Source organism: Muntiacus reevesi, chromosome 14 (genome assembly GCF_963930625.1).
Source record: "Muntiacus reevesi chromosome 14, mMunRee1.1, whole genome shotgun sequence".
Lineage (NCBI taxonomy): Eukaryota > Metazoa > Chordata > Mammalia > Artiodactyla > Cervidae > Muntiacus > Muntiacus reevesi.
In genome coordinates, this window is record NC_089262.1 from 63338121 (window position 1) to 63355249 (window position 17129).

The window sequence follows — 17129 nt, forward strand, 5'->3', positions numbered from 1 at the left end:
TCCCCACGTGACCGCGCGCGGGCCTCCGCCCCGCCCTCCGCTGGGAGACCGCCGGGCTCCTGCTCTGTAAGGGTCTAGAGCCCCAGAGCTAGAGGTGTGTCATCAGAGGCTCAGCAAGGTTCTCAGATAAGAAGGTGGCCCTTGTAAGAAAAGTGTAGCTATTTACAGCCTTATCCTCTTATGCAACAAGCATATATAGAGAACGTCATAGTAAGTTTCTGTTCAGAATTCTGTGTGGTAGCCACTGGGTCATAGGCTTTAAGTGCTTGAGTTTCGTTTTGAACACCTCACGACAGCCTATGGCGCCGTTAATTGTTATCCTCACTTTGCAGGTGAAGAAACTGAGGCCCAAGAAGGAGGTTAAGGATCTTGCTCAGGGTCACATAGCTACTAAGTAGCAAAGCCAAGATTCAACCTTTGTTGGTGTGATTTTCAAGGCCAGTGCTCATAACTACTGACCTAGTGAATGACGTGGACTGTGCCAGGTTTGGAGGGTTACAGGAATCAGACACACCTACCCACAGGGAGTTCACAGGCTGGTGAAAATGACGGACTTTGAGCAGGCCACTGAATGCAGTGTGAAGGTAGGTTGGACCACTGTGCATGACTTTTCTACCCCAAGCCAGTCTTGAGCTGAACCTTGAAAGAGGAGTAGAGATTAGCCAGGGTAGTAAGAAGAAGGTGACAAGGAATTTCTGACGCTTGCCAAGGATTTGCACACATGTTCAGTGTATGTGACAGCCTTGGAACAGAAGGGAAGAGAAGTCACTCAGTCGTGTCCGACTCTTTGCGACCCTGTGTCACTGTAGCCTGCCAGGCTCCTCTGTCCATGAGATTTTCCAGGCAAGAATACTGGAGTGGGTTGTCATTTCCTTCTCCAGGGGATCTTCCCAACCCAGGGATCGAACCCAGGTCTCCCACATTGTAGGCAGATGCTTTTACTGTCTGAGCCACCAGGGCAGTACAATTCTCAGAGAAGTTGATAGAGCTTTCAGGCAAAAGCAAGATGGAAAGCAAATTTGTAAACCAACCCAGCGTGCTTTACCCTGGACCATGATTTCCCTGTGATAGTCACATTTCCCTGCTTTGAATTACCTCCTGATTTCTTTCCTCATTCAACTAGAATGAATTCTTGGATTAAATGGGAAGCTGGACCAAAGATCTTTGACATCTCTTCAAACAAGATTTCAAACCTTTTACCTGAAGGGAAAGGTAGAAAACTAGTTGGTCTCGTTTGTGCTCACCCTGCCCCTTCCCAACAACTCATTCTCAGCAGACATTCTATTGTTCTTAAGTTCCATTCCAGGCACCACCTTCACAAGACCTATTTCATTCTGTTAATGCATGTCATGTGGCCTTGTACTTTTTCGTGTGTATAAATCAACTAACCCTTTAGTAGAGGGGAAACTCCTTGAGAATGGGCGCTGTTTAACTGATCTATCTTCCTTAGAAGCATTTTATGCCTAGAATGTGCTCAATAAACATTTGTACAACTTTAATGAATAGTTAAGAAAGGGTGACATCAGCCAGAACTAAATTAGAGAAAAAAGCTTGATCTTTCTTCCCATTTCTCTTTAAAAGCTTATTTCTAGTAGTTCCTATAAATATACATAACATGAAACATACCTTCTTAACCACTGCTACGTGTATACTCCTATACTGTTAAGTATCTTCACACGGGTGTGCACCAGATCTCCAGGACTGTTTTATACCCACCAAACAAGTCCCCATTCTTCCCTCCCCTGGTTCCTGGCAACCATCATTCTACTTCATTGTTTCTATAAGCTTGACTACTCAAGATACCTGATGTAAGTAAAATCATAGAACATTTGTCTTTTGGTGACTGGTTTATGTATCACTGAGCATAATGTCCTCGAGATTCATCCATGTTGTAGCACATATCAGAATTTCCATCCTTCTTAAGGCTGAATAATGTTCCACTCTATGTACATACCACATTTTGTTTTTCCATTCATCCATGGTTGGATAATTGGGTTGCTTCCACTTTTTTGGCTATTGTAAAAAATTTTCCCCATTCTTAAATTAATGCAGGTGTTTAAGTTGATCTTGGTAAGTCTACCTTTGCCTCACCTTCTTGGCAGCCTCTCTGAGAAGCAGATGTCAGGAGCACAGGCATGTAGCTGTTCAGACACCGGTTCTGTTCAGACACCGGGCTGAAATTTGTTTCAGCCGCTGTGAAAGAGAAAACACTTTAATCTGGCTATTTCTATATGTGGGCTAGTATTGGCCAATAGCTCCCTCTATCAGTCAGTCTGTCGAAAACATTTTATTACACGTTCCAAATGAAAGCTGTGGAGAAGGCCAAGAGCTAGGATTCAGTGACCCTCCAAATGAAGAAATATTCTCTGCTTTCAAGTCTCCTGCAAGAAAAAAATGAGACTTTGGGCAGCATGGTCCCAGGACTGCTGGAGAGTCCTAGAGACTCTCCCAGTGGGTCGGCCAGGTCCTCTCTTTTCTAACTACCAATCTATGTGACGCTGAATTTGACACTGAATTTTCTTCCTTTGCTTCACCCAGAACATCACAGCAATGGGTTGATTGCAGAAGCATTATAAGAACGCATTTGTTTTCTACTAAGTCAGACATAAAGGAACTGTGCACAATGGCTACTTTTTTTGGTTTTGTTTTGGGAAAGGTAGTTATTTTCCATAAAGACATTAACATGTTTTTGATTTATTATTATGTTTTAAATGGATTAAAATAAATCTTACAATGTTAATGTCTAATATGGTAATTACTTTGACAGATGTAATCCACATAAAAGAGGTCTTTGGGTCCTCGGTAACTTTTATTTATTTTATTTTTGGCGGAGCTGGGTCTTTGTTGTTGCCGGCGGGCTTTCTCTAGTTGAAGTAAGCGGGAGCCGCCCTCCAGTGGCGGTGTGCGGGCTTCTCATTGCAGCGGCTTCTCTTCCGCGGAGCCTGGGCTTCAGGGCGCGTGGGCTGCGTTCAGTAGCTCTGGTGCGTGGGCCTAGTTGCTTCGCAGCTTGTGGAATCTTCCTGGACCACGGATCGAACCCGTGTCCTCTGCATTGGCAGGGATTCTCAACCACTGGACCACCAGGGACGTGGCTCAGTAATTTTTGAATTAGAGGAAGAGTCTCAGAGGCAACTTCAGTAGGATAGAGCAAACAAGGTGGGCTGAAAGGTTACCGTGCAGACCCCACGGAGCTCCTAAACAGGAACACAGGGTTAGGAGGCCACATTGTAAAGCTCCTTTCCAAGCCGACTGAGAAGGCTGGAAGTTAGTGGAGAAGCGGAAACTCTAGCATGGTTTACTGCTGTTTACTCCTCTTATATGTAGAGAGTATGCACTGTGGGCCGACGCCACTGATTACGGCAGCTACCATTTTTTGATGGCCTCTCGTCAGTCATGAAACAAGGTGCTTTGAATTACCTGTCTCACTGAGTGCTCACAACACCTCAATAGGTGTTATTAAATTCATTTTACATAGTAAGAAAGGGAGGCTCAGATTTGTGACTTGCTCAAAGTCTAGCTGTTCTAAGAGAGAAAACTGGGATCTGTATGTAGGTCTTTGTAGCTCCTGCTCTTCTAGTAAACCATACTCCCTCTTCTATCTCAAATAGTAAATCACACACACACACACAAAACCCTTAAATTATACACTACTTTAAAAGATAGAGACATCTAACGCATAAGATGAGACCTTTGAAAACCTGTTGTAGAATTAGCTGCCCTCATATTAGGGATAGGCTAGGATGTAGTTGATTTAGTTATTTCTGATGGACAAATAATATTTTACTTATATTGATGCGTATTTGCATTGTAATTATGGTGTTCAGGAAATAAATCAACCTCATATAGCTATTTAAATTTGGATGACCTGCCATTCTCATGAAGACTTATTCATGGACCAGACTTTAGTAAAAACCCAATCATGTATGTATAGAATATTTCTAGAAGGATACAAAAGACTGGAAACAGTGACTGCTTCTGGGGAGAACTGAGTGACTAAGAGTCAATGTGACAAGGAAACTTACTTTTCACTGTACACCTTTTGTACCTTTTTATGTTGTACTATATACACATGTGTGTGTGCTAAGTCGCTTCAGTTGTGTCTGACTCTTTGCGACCCTATGGACTGTAGCCCGCCAGTCTCCTCTGTTCAGTTTTTTTCTTTAAAAGAAAAAAACTAATTAAAAAGAACAATGAACAAAGACCCAAACCATTACCAGATTGAGACTGCTCAACTCTGTAGTCAGCAGAGTACAGAGGACTCTTGGTTAGTAAAGTTCTGCCTGGATCCCGGATATGATTACTTCCTTGCTTACCCAACTCACGTGGAAAGCCCTGTAGCTGAACATCTCAGACCCCAGTGTACTATGAAAGCAGACACTCAGAAGGAGTTATCTGAAGTGTGAAAGTTTGGAGTCTTTCCAAAATAACAGGGGGACTCACTCATGTAAGTGGACATCTACAAATTTGATGAATAAGTCAGTAGGAAACTACTTAATTCAAACTCATTCCAGGAAACATGCTAAACCCCCCTCCCCAGCCTGAGCTCATCCAGCAGGCCCATTCAGCTGGCGTTCTACAGTCCCAATTTCCTGCAGCAGCCCAAGCACAGTACTGCTGCTTTCAAACCCTCCCGCTTTGGTCAAGAACCGGCATTTATCCAAACTCCCTGGAGAAAAACTTTTCCCCCTACTCCTGCAGACAAACCCACTGCAGTCTCCTCAGAAAGACAGTAGCTAGAGCTGAGTTCTCTATGCTCCACACACAGTATCCCAAGTAGTAAGCCTGACAACTCTATTTGGTAGGTACTCAGTTCATCTCCATTTTATAGATGACCATACAGGCCCAGAGAGGTTAGGCTATTTGCCCAGGGTCACACAGCCTGCAGATGACAGAGCTGGGATTAACTCTCAGTTGATGCCGAATTCCTGCTCTTGATCATGCACTGTTATTCACATGACTGATGATAAGAAGTTTGGTGTGATTTGGGGGAGATTACAGTTCTCAAAACTCTTATCTATCACTTGAACATGTTGCTGAAAAGAAACCAAATCTGATTCCTAGGAAATAATCATCATTTAAGTGTAATGGTGAGCATAATGGTTGGAGCCTAGGGCCCAGACCAGGAATCAGAAGATATTATCTTACTATAAATTTAACCTAGTTTGAAATCTGACTTTTATTCAAATTTGGGGGCCTAAAACATGTGTTATTAAGAGTAAAGACAAAAATTAAAAAAACAAACTCCAGTCCTTACTGGTTGACCTATTCATTATGCCTGCTAGACATACAGCTCAGTATGCTAATATAGTCACCACGTTTTGGGCACCTACTATATTTTATGTGCTGTGATTTGTATATATCCTGATACACAATTTCCCAAATTTACCTAGTCCTAAGTATCATACAAGGGCCATGTGAAAAATACACATGCATGCAAGACCCAAAGAGGCCTCTCTCTTCAGATCTACTGCATCACAGAATCTGCAGGCAAGGAGGTAGAGACTATTAGCAAGCACCCATATCACTCCTAAAATCAGGGGGGCCTGGTGGACTGCTACTTTAATTTTCAGTCTTGAAGATCAGTGTTTCTAGCTTCTTACATAAAGTAGGGAAACAGAGGCTCATAAAAAGGACTGTCCAAAGACCAGAACAGGACTTGATTCATCTGACTCCAGAGCTGGTATCATTCTGCTCACTCTTAAATCAATGCTGCAGTCAGAACATGTATATTGAGTTGTGGTTTGTGATCTTATTGATCTTCTGTGAAAAATCTTACTTCTTTGAGTGCAAGGTGAATGTTAGAATTGGAAATGCTGAATAATAATAGCAATATTAGAATTTATACACTCATACTTTCAAAGTCTGCTCAGAAATAGCCCATTTGATCCTGGCATTTTATTTCTGCATTTTCCGTGAGACAGGCAGGCAGTGCAAGTATTATCTTCTTTTGGCTCTGACAGTAAAGAATCTGCCTGCAATGCAGGAGACCTGGATTTGATCCCTGGGTGGGGAGGGTCCCCTGGAGAAGGGAATGGCTACCCACTCCAGTATTCTTGCCTGGAGAATTCCATGGACAGAGGAACCTGGCGGGCTACAGTCCACGGGGTCACAGAGTCGGACATAATTGAGTGATTGACGTCTTCTTCTACTGAGAAAATGGAAGCTGAGATGAGCAGCTTGCTCAAAGGCCTCTGACCATCCAGTGGCAGAGCTGCAGTTGGCACTTGATGGCTGCTGACAGTGCTGTTCCCACTACAGCACTATTGATACAAACACAAAAATTCTCCTGTTCTGTACGTCTAGGCTCTTATCAGACTCTGATAAAGGGTTGACAAGAGTAGAGGGAGGAATACCAGAGGGGACTGACACGGGAGGTCAATGTCCATTGATGCACTGAGGCCTGGATTCAAATCCTAGCTCTCTCTTACACTCTCTGGGATTTGGGCAATTAACCTAAACTCATTTTCTGCAGCAGTCAAAATGGAAAATAATGCAGTCAACCAACATGTATTAAGAAACATCAGTGTCAGATAAACCCTGTGTTACTAGAGAGCCATAAAGGCTGTTTGATGCATTAATCAATAGACTGTTTACCACAGGGACAAGGGAGGACTTTAGATGTGACTCTGAAGCTAATCTTAAGGAATGACTAGAAGTTAGATTGGAGTCCAGTGAGGACAGGAAGAGTCCCATCTCCACACACTGATGCTGTGCAGGCTGAGGGCCTCATGCAGCCAGATGAAGCAAAAGGTCTGGATTTCTCTGTGCTCTCATTACATATGTTGGAAATTAATTTTTAAAGTTATGAAAACAATAGGACAAAAAAAAATCTGTGAACCAAGTCAAGCCTTGCCTATAGGCCATCAGTCTTCTGAATCATCTTCAGGAGAGGGCATTTCAGTCACATGGAAATAGCACCAGTGACATCAAGACTTGGACTGGGCAGCCGGGTGCGGGAGCGTCACGTCCCTGGGTTGGTTAGGGTGTGGAGGAGAGGGAGTGGCCAGAGGGCAGCCTGGCAGGCCACAGTGGGAGCGCTGAGCAGCGCTGCTCTCGGTGGGGCCTGGTGCCTGCCAGGCCGATCCTGACTTCCGTCAAGCAGGGCAGACCTCAGAGCCCTGTCCTGTCCACCTGTCAGCATGAGGGTCTAAGCAGGAGCAGGGCCGTCTTAATTCACAGCTGCTGCTGTGCTGCTCTCTGTAGATTAAAGGTTGGGGAACAGAGAATTAAGATGGATTTTACCTATAAAGGAATAAATACCAATCGGAACAAGAAAACATTTCCAATTTTTATTCATAAAATTATTAATTAAAACAGTAGAAGTGGATTTACAGAGCCACATAAATAATAATAACAAAACAGGAAGGAGATAAAATACTCCAGGGAGAGACATCTTGAAAACTTTTAAAGGACTACACGCCAGGCAAAAAACCTACAGATAAACCACGGTTGTGCAACAGGGTATATTCATTCCTGCATTTTCTCAATAAGTTCCTCCTTATATTTTCCTTTCTCTTTCCCAACCTGTCGAGATTTGGCTTTGCGTTCAAGAATTTTCTTCCGATCTTTGTCCAGTTTTAGCCTGGTGATGACCACCTGTTAGGATGAGAAAACAAACAGATCTTGATTTCTTTTTTAAGGGGAAAGGACTTAAAACTATAATTATCTCACACAGCGGATCTTCCCTCAATGATAGCAGCTTGGGTTCCTTCTTCTGCTACCCATCCTCCTACCCCTAACTCCTGTAGTTCTAGGGACCATTTACATCGTTCAGTGATACAAAGATCATTCAGGTTGTAGAAGATTATACTATCAACACGGATGGTTTGTCTATCATCCCTTGGCTGGCAAAATGCAATGTTTTTAAAAATACTGCATTCTCACCAGCTACTAGGCGATATAGAGATCACACAGGTGAGTGAGACCCTTAAGGATCTGAAACTCTGGAGGAGAGACTGTACAGCGTGTAAGCTGGGAGTTGAAGAGAGGAACGGTCAATTCCACTAGTTGGGAGTGAGGACTGAGGGAAGAGGTGTTCTCTCTAGTCCCTCTGCATACTCCCTCGTGGGGAAGTCCTGCCTCCAACACTCTTGCTACCAGCTTGCAGATGGGCCATCACCAAGAATGACAGAACACACAAGAAAAGAATCTGGATCCTTGATGCTACCCCTAGCCAGTGAACCAACCAAGCCTGCCTGACCTGCCTCTGAAGTCCTTATCTCATCTGCCTGTGTGGGCAATGCTGATACCCAGCACCTCCGGCAGGGATGCTGGGGTACTCAGCCACTACCACTGTGTGGCCCCGGGCCATACCTTGCTTGGGTGAATGCCCACGTGGACAGTTGTGCCATTGGCCTTCTCACGCTGCACCCGTTCAATGTAGATGACGTATTTCTTTCTATACACCTGGACTACCTTGCCAATTTGCTGACCTTTGTAGTGTCCTCGAACCACCTAAGAGAAAACACAAAAGTCAATTCTCCCCATTTCTAATGCTTGAATATCACAGTGAGGAAACTAATGATCAGGAACATACAGGTGAACAATGAAACTTTCTGCACAAAAAACAGACTAATCTTAGCAGTCAAAATCAGCCTTTTTTCCCCCTGGTATAAATCTGCTCTGTGTTATTATTCTAAGTCAGGTGGAGGTTCTTCACCTGGATTTTTTTCTTCTCTTACCTAAACAAAACATTCCTTGAAGTAGGATGGTCATCACACAACTAGTCCTGAAAATAAAACTAACACAACATTGTAAATCAACTACACTTCAGTTTAAAAAGAAAGAAAGAAATTATATTGAGATTCTCATGCAACCATCTTTTAGCCCATGTTTTCAAAAAATAATTTATGACCTAGGGAAATTTTCAAGATATGACCTTCAGAGAAAAAAAGAGTACAAAGCTAAACACAATACAGTCTGAATCTTGTGCATATATGCTTCATATATATGGTATACACAAGATGAAAATATATCCCAATGTCAATAATGGTTGCCATTAGGCAGGAAGTAGAATTCTTAATTTATATTAGTCTACATTTCAAGATTTCTACAGTTAACACAAATATTTTATCATCATAAAAAAATTAAAATGTCAAATTAAAACACTGTGGGCTAAAACTGGAAATAGAATTGCCATATGACCCAGCAATCCCACTCCTGGGCATACACACCAAGGAAACCAGATCTGAAAGAGACACGTGTACCCCAATGTTCATCACAGCACTGTTTATAATAGCCAGGACATGGAAGCAACCTAGATGTCCATCAGCAGACGAATGGATAAGGAAGCTGCGGTACATATACACCATGGAATATCACTCAGCCATTAAAAAGAATTCATTTGAATCAGTTCTAATGAGATGGATGAAACTGGAGCCCATTATACAGAGTGAAGTAAGCCAGAAAGATAAACACCAATACAGTATACTAATGCATATATATGGAATTTAAAAAGATGGTTTACGCTAACCCTATATGCAAAACAGAAAAAGAGACACAGATGTACAGAACAGACTTTGGGACTCTGTGGGAGAAGGTGAGGGTGGGATGATCTGAGAGAATAGCATTGAAACAAGTATACCATCAAGGGTGAAACAGATCACCAGCCCAGGTTGGATGCATGAGACAAGTGCTCAGGGTTGGTGCACTGGGAAGACCCAGAGGGATGGGATGGGGAGGGAGGCGGGAGGGGGGATCGGGATGGGGAATACATGTAGATCCATGGCTGATTCATGTCAGTGTATGGCAGAAACCACTACAATATTGTAAAGTAATTAGCCTCCAACTAATAAAAATAAATGAAAAATAAATTAAAAAAATAAAACATTGTGGGCTATTTTCACACACTAAACATCTGTTCATACTCCAATTCTATTCTAAAAATCAACTAGATTATGGTTTTCCTAAAGGCACGAGCCTATTATAAACAGCAGCCACATAAGCATAGAGAAAATACCACATGTAAAGAAATGGAGAATCTCAATACTCCTTAAATGTCTACCTACATTGTCCAGTTTTCCAAGGTGATTTTCAGGCTGCAAAGGGAACAGCCTTGCACGCCTCACTGTAAATCCATCACGGACCGCATGACCAGAGACCCTCGTGTGGAAAGTCTGCGAAAAGGCCCTATTAACTATCATCATGACTAAAGACAGATGTTAAAAAGGAGTCAAGGGAACACACCTGTGATAAAAAGTAGATTAAACACTAGACCTAATGAGGAAGGAGATGGGATAAGACTCAGTCAATGGACTGAAAGGTGCGGGGACCAGGCGAGGATGACATCCAGGTGTGCACCTGGATGTATGGGTGTGCCTCTCCCAGAGGCATGGACATGAGATTCCATACACGGCGGGAAGGCCCACTGGGCTGGCGACAAGGACCTGAGAGTCATCCGCAGAGATGGCAACGCAAAGCCTGATTTCACTCAGGGAACTGCAGGTGTGAGACAAGGGCAGAATGTAGAAATCTAAGAAAAGCCAACGTTTTGGAAGGGTTTACAAGAGACTCAAGTGGTCTGAAAGAATGGGAAACCAGGGAGTTTCCCTGGTGGCTCAGGGGTAAAGAATCTGCCTGGCTATTCAAGAGACACAGGTTCAATCGCTGATTTGGGAAGATTGCACGTGCCACAGAGCCATTAAGCCTGTGGGTCGCAACAACTGAGGCCCTTGCACCTGGAGCCCTTGGTCTGCAACAAGAGAAGCCACCACAATGAGGCCCACCTACTGAAACTGGAAAGCCGTCCCCGCTCGCCACGGCTAGAGAAAAGCCCACATAGCGATGAAACATAAACCATACACGAATAAACGGAGACCAGGGAGTATGGTGTTAGAGGAGCGAAGAGAAGGTCAGATGCTGTGGAACAGTCAAACCAAAAGAACTGGAAGGATAAAGTAACAGATGACAACAAGCTGGTCACTGGTGGTCATGGCTACAGTGCTTTTGGTGAAGCAGAGGGATGAAAGTTGTTTATGGTAAGGCCGTGAATTTACCAGAGGTGAAAGATGAAGATGAAAAGACTGGCCCAAGAAGCTTGGATCTGAAGAGGATCGGAAAGAGGACATGTGCTCTACGGGGTTGTGAGGTTAAGGGATAATCTTTTATTATTTAAGAAGGGGAAACATTACTGTGTCTAAATGAACAAGTATGGAGGAAAAGGTAAGCAAGCTGTAGAGAAAGGAGATAATGGATAGAAGGATCTGAAGAGGGGAGAAGAGAGTGGTGGATGTCACATTCAGTGGCAGACGGTGAGCTTTAGATAGAAACAGGATTTATAACAGGAGAGAATGAAGACAGGAGGGGTGGAAATGCAGGTATTAAGCCAGAAGGTGTGGAGCCAGGAGCTCTGGAAGTTCCTAGATGATAGTTTTAATTCCCTCTGTAAAGTAGGAGGAAGACTCGGCTACTCAGAGAAAGAGGCAGGTGAGACTTAGAAGAGACCAAGAGAAAAGGCAGTTTTAACAAACCTACTTGGACTATTTTACTTTCTTGGCTGGAGACATGCTTACCCTGTATGACCTCTAGAGTTAAGAGACCTGTATTCCTGGCCTGGACACTCATTTTCTGTATTATTCTTTATTATTTTACCTGAGTTTCATTGTGTTCATATCTAAAAAGGAAACAGTTCATGCCCCCTTTTATCTCACGTTCCAATTCCATCCAATCGTTTTCACCCGTTTAATAACGGCTCTGCACTGAGGTCAGAAAAGTTCTCTGGCCTCAGGGAGCTTGGTCTGATGAGTAGTAAGCAGTTAAGAGGTAAACACACAAACATATGACCCATGAACAGGGCACACGGGAAGACACTGAGATGCAAGACCTGCAAAGGGAGGAGTCAGGCAACGGGGAGGAGAGCACTCCAGACAGAGGGCGCGTTCTGAGGACCCGAGAGGACTGATGGGTTTGATGCACAGTGCGAGTGGGGGGCTTATAAAGTGAGATGAGGCTGGAGAGTTAGGCCTGGACTGGATCACTGGAGCCTTATCAATGATTTAGATTTAACAGTTAGCACATCAAGTACCACTGACAGGTTTTAAGTAGGGTCTGATTTGCAAATAATGCCATCTGTATAGAATGGATTAGGGTAAGAGTGGAGTGAAGATGCTTTGAACTAAAATGGAAATATAAAGAAGTTTCAGATTTAAGACTTATTTTGAAAGTAAAATCAACAAGACATAGTGACAGAAGAGAGGGGTTAGGGAAAGTTAAGAATAACTTAAAGGTTTATGGTATATACAGGTGGGGAGATAGAGCATCACCTATTGAGGTGTGAAAGATGGGAGGAGAATCAGATTTTAGAGGCAGTGGGAATGTCAGGATTTCATGCATAAGAAGCTTGAGAGGTCTGTGAGCTATCCAAATAAAGATGTTCAGCAGGCAGTTAGATCTTAGCTCTGTGGTCAGAAAAGTGGTTTGAACCAGGATATAAAGGAGGAAGGTGAGCAGATATTTAAAACACTAGGTATAAGTAGACCTTGGTAGACAATGTAGGCCAGCCAATGGAAGATCAGGTGCAGGCCCTGACAAACTCTAGCATTTAGGGATCAGACAGAGGAGAACTAACCTACAATGGATGCTGGGAAGTTGGAAGTAAACTGTGAGCTTGAAGTGTCACAGAAGCTAAAAAGAGAGACTATTTCAAGAAGTAAGGTGATGCCACCCATGCCAAATGCTGCTGAAAAAGTCAAGGACAGTGAGACGAAGATGGGACCACTGAACTTAGTCATAAAGAGGTTTTTGGTGATCTCAGCCAAAAGCAGTTTCTATAAAACAAAGAATCCAGGTTTTCTAGGTCTCACAAAACTGAAGAATCTGACAACAACTGAAGAGTCTGCGTATCCCTAACTAGCACCTATAGGCATCTGCAATTCCTCCATTCTAGAACATGTCTGATGGCAAAGATTCAGAAGAGAAGTGGCTGAACCATACTTCCAAATTATTTTTTCCACTCTATTCCTGTTACATTCTCAACCTAACTTACCTCCTGCTTCCAATATTTTCCTCCTCAAACCGTCCAAGTCCCAGTCCCCTAGAGATACACTAAATTCCTTACTTCGTTCTCTAAAATAATGGTTCTCAGTTGGGGGAGACTGTCGGGGTGAATTTTACCCCCAGGAACAATACCTGGAAACACTGACAGTCCTGGTTACCCTAAGTGTGCGGAGCTGCTACTGGTACCACAGTGCATGAGGGAAGCCGGGGCTGCCGCCAGACATCCCACAGTGCGTGGGGGGAGCCGGGGGTGCTGCCAGACACCCCACAGTGCACAGGAGAGCTCACCACAACAAAGAACTACCCAGCCCAAGAGGGCAACAGTGCGGAGGTCGGGAAACCCCCGTTTCTCAAACGTGACCTTCCACTAAACCCAATGTTGCCAAAACCTTACTCTTATTCCAACACCTTCCCCTTCAAAGATCTGCCCTGAGCAGTGTCTGGGAACTAGCAACCTCTGGACTAAAAAAGGAAAGCAAAGCAAAACTTCTCAAATTATTATTATTAAAGAATTGAGTTGGAATGCTCTAAATTAAGCTGGGCAGGCGCTCTCTGGTGACTCCGGGCCCCAACTGCAGTCACCTGCAGGGTCACATCATCTGCCCCGGTCCTGAGGGCGCGTGAGTGTCTGACCTCTCCACACGTCCAGGCACTGGTGACACTCTCCGGCAAAGGCGGCGCCCGAGCGCCACGCAGGTGGGTAACTAGTGCCCGGGAGACAAGTACCTGGACCTCGTCGTCCTTGCGGATGGGCATGGAGCGGACGTTGTACTTCTGTCGCAGCTCCTTGGAGAGTGGAGACGACATGATTTTCCTGCGCACGTGGGAGGGGGCATTGAAGTGACGTTTGCGGTTTTTGCTCCGGTCCGAGGTCACGAAGGGGTTGAACTTCATGGTGTTCGCCTGCAGACAGAGGCAGAGGGAGCGAAGGGACGCTTGGTGGGGTACCAAGAGAGGGCCTTCTCTCCATCCGGGGCACTTCGCTACATCCCCGCCCAGGGGTTCTAGGGAGGTGGCCTCGGCAGGAGACTGAGGGAGGAAAGCGAAGGATATGAAAGGTCTGGGTGTTACACAGAGCAAGACGAGCGTGGAGGGCGCATGCTTAACTAAACGGGAGTGGGGAGGGGGCGGCACTGGGGCCTTGAGGCTGAGGGACGAGGGCTCAGACCGCAAAAGAATACACGGCTGGGGGTCACGCAGAGAGATCTCTGGGGCGGCGGGTAGACCCCCGGGCAGACAGGATTGAGTCCAGTGGAGCGCAGGGCTTCGTAGCCGGAGAATTCACCAGCTCCACTCACCTACCGAGCGACCGCCGAGTTCAGACGGTGCGCGCGTAGGGACGGAAGTGAGGCTTCCTTGCTGCGCAAGCGCAGAAAGAAAACAATGCTCCATTCCCATCAGAACGAACCTGAATAGCGCCCCCTGAGGCTTGGGGTGGGATCGCAGTGGCTCGTTTCCAGGGACCCTGGGTGGCCAGGCGGCGCCGGGGATCAGGCCCGGAGACCCGGTGACTTGGTGCTGCCCGGGAGAAAGGGCATTTTGTAGGGCTTGCAGTAAGGCCTTGTTGATGTTCTCTTGATGTGTGTTTTGGTCGCTCGGTCGTGTCTTACTCTTAGTGACCCCATGGACTGTAGCCCACCAGGCTCCTCTGTCCGTGGGGATTCTCCAGGCAAGAATACAGGAATGTGTTGCCACGCCTTTCTCCAGGGGATCTTCCCGACCCAGCGATCGAACCTGGGTCTTCCGCATTGCGGGGGTAGATTTCGTATAGCTGAGCAACTATGCAAGCCACCTGTTCTTTTTAAAGGTACATTATTAATAGTCTCTTTCTTACTCAAAACTCTTTGCCCCTGTTACCCTCCTCACAGGTTGTTTAGGCATATGATCGGGGTGGTTAAACATTGTGGTGCTTTAAATGCAATTGGCTTACTTGCTTCTTCACAGTCACTGAGAAGTCTGTTCAAAAAGCAAATTTGCATGTTTCACCACAGCCCTACAAAATCAGACAGTATTAGGTCGGGATCAGGGGCTCTGATTTCAGAGCAAGCACTCCCCCTCACAAAAGACTTTGAGGTGCCCCACTGTTTGAGGGACATTACAAACCAACCATTTGTTTTTGCAAAACTTCCCCCCAGTCTTTTAGCCCAATTTAGAAAAGCTGGGGTTGTAGAATGACACATGAACTCAAGTGGCTCTTCAAGTTGCTGAACCTTAGCAGATGTCTGTTTCTGAGCCTATTTCCTTATCTGTGAAATGGGGATGATCTTAAGTAGATGACTAGTTGAATTGTTATGAAGACTAAGTGTGTTAATCTGGTTTCGTGTGTTCAGAACAGTGTCTGGCACATAGCACTCAATTACAACCAGCTATTATTCCTAAGGTAGCTCAGGTAGGTAGCTTCTCAGGTAGCTCAGTGGTAAAATAATCTGCCTGCCAATGCAGGAGACACAGGAGACATGGGTTTGATCCCTGGGTCAGGAAGATTGCCCTGGAGGAGGAAATGGCAACCCACTCCAGTATTTTGCCTGAAGAATCCAATGGACAGAGTAGCCCGGTGGGCTACGGTCCATGGGGTTGTGAAGAGTCAGACAGGGCTGAGCATGCAGGCAGAGAGATTATTCCTAGAGAGGAGAGGCCTCTCTGTGGGCCCTGCTCCACAATGGCCCTAAGGGCAGGCCACACCAGAATCAGACTTGTGCCACTGACTCCCAGTGACGCGAACTGTAAGCTTTCTGTTTGATCCAAACACGTGCAGTGCGCGTGCCGACTGAAGCTGTGCTCGCTCTCCCTTTTTAAATTCCGTGAGTCTTTAAAAACTCGGTAATACAGCCAGGATTCTTCCAACTGGTGACCCTGAGGGTTTGGAGTCATTGCCCTGCCCGACTCACCCTGGGCCCACCCACCCCTGCCCACCTTGTGCCCACCTCGCCCCGCCTGGTCATGCTGGAGCCCTTCCTTCCACTCCTGGTAGACACACACACACACATACACACACACAATTATGTGTCGTGTTGGAGGTGTTAACTAATGCTGTGGTAATCATGATGCAATATGTGGGTATGTCAAGTTAACACACAGTACCTCTTAAACTTTCATAATGTTATAGTTCAATTATATCTCAATTAAGGTGGGGGTAAAAAGGAAGTCACTTCCTATGGGCAAGGCGGGAGCAAATGCCGTTATGACTGACTGCACATAGATGGTCATAGAGTTTTCAGAGTAGCCCTTACAGTGTTCATCAGACCCAAGCACCCAAGAAGTTGTTCATTCATATTCATTCATTCACTTGCTCACTGGCCCCTTCTTGGTTCATTCATTATTTCCCTATCACATTCATTCATTTACCCACACATGCATCCATTTGCTCATTAATTTATTTGCCATGTATGTGGCACCTACATGGAGGCACAGGTTTAGGGCTAGAGCAAAGAGATATGGGAAGGAGTGGTATCTGGTCCCTGCTCCCAAGGAGAGCAGGGCCTCACTGGTGAGGGGCAGCCATGTGAGGGTAGATCATTACAACCCAAGATTACCAAGATATGCTGTCAACCAGAGAGGGGGCCATTTCCTTATCCCCACCCTCTGCCCTCTGCTTCAGTCATGTCTGACTCTTTTCAACCCCATGAACTGCAGCCCACCAGGCTCCCTGTCCATGGGATTTCCCAGGCAAGAATACTGAAGTGGGTTGCTATTTCCTCCTCCACCCAGGGATCGAACTGGCATCTCTTATGTCTCTTGCATTGGCGAGTAGCGCCACCTGGGAAGCCTCTGCCTCCTGTGGCTCAAGAGAATTAAGGGACATCCCAAATAAAATGACAAGAGACTGAGATTCTGCTGTTCTAATAGAATTTAATAAATTTAACAGATAGATGGTTACTATCCTGCCTCATGCCTACCTTGAAAACATGCACAGAGACTGGTGTAAAGCCCTAGGATCTAGCATAGTGCCGGGCTCAGAGGGAATGCCAGGGGAACATTTTTATGTCTCCGAGGCAGAGAGTAATGTGGTGGAACAGTGTGAGAGCCCCGGATTCTGACTGCCTGGGTTTGGCTCTCTACCACTTACTGGCCCTGGAGCTTTGGGTGAGATATTTAGCCTCTTGGTCACTCACTTTCCTCATCTGTCAAATGGAAAC

At 45.3% G+C, this 17129-nt stretch overlaps 1 protein-coding gene and 1 long non-coding RNA gene across 5 annotated transcripts; one reads left to right on the forward strand and one right to left on the reverse strand.

The window, feature by feature from the left end:
* Positions 1–51: 51 nt before the first annotated feature.
* Positions 52–1744, forward strand: LOC136146716 (uncharacterized). Of its 2 annotated transcripts, none has more exons than XR_010659037.1 (3): positions 52–154; positions 333–584; positions 1124–1744. It is a non-coding gene; the product is annotated as an uncharacterized lncRNA (long non-coding RNA). The 2 variants fall into 2 exon arrangements; XR_010659038.1 differs by having other exon boundaries at positions 97–210.
* A 5531-nt stretch (positions 1745–7275) lies between these two features.
* RPL26L1 (ribosomal protein L26 like 1) lies at positions 7276–15347 on the reverse strand. Of its 3 annotated transcripts, none has more exons than XM_065905768.1 (4): positions 14402–15347; positions 13720–13896; positions 8314–8454; positions 7276–7596 (listed from the first exon to the last, which is right to left on the reverse strand). In XM_065905768.1, the coding sequence occupies exons 2-4, from the start codon at positions 13885–13887 to the stop codon at positions 7468–7470; spliced, it is 438 nt and encodes a 145-aa protein (XP_065761840.1). In that variant the 5' UTR covers positions 13888–13896; positions 14402–15347; the 3' UTR covers positions 7276–7467. The 3 variants fall into 3 exon arrangements, with proteins under 3 accessions (XP_065761840.1, XP_065761839.1, XP_065761838.1); XM_065905767.1 differs by lacking the exon at positions 14402–15347 and adding an exon at positions 14292–14355; XM_065905766.1 differs by lacking the exon at positions 14402–15347 and adding an exon at positions 14296–14349.
* Positions 15348–17129: the final 1782 nt, after the last annotated feature.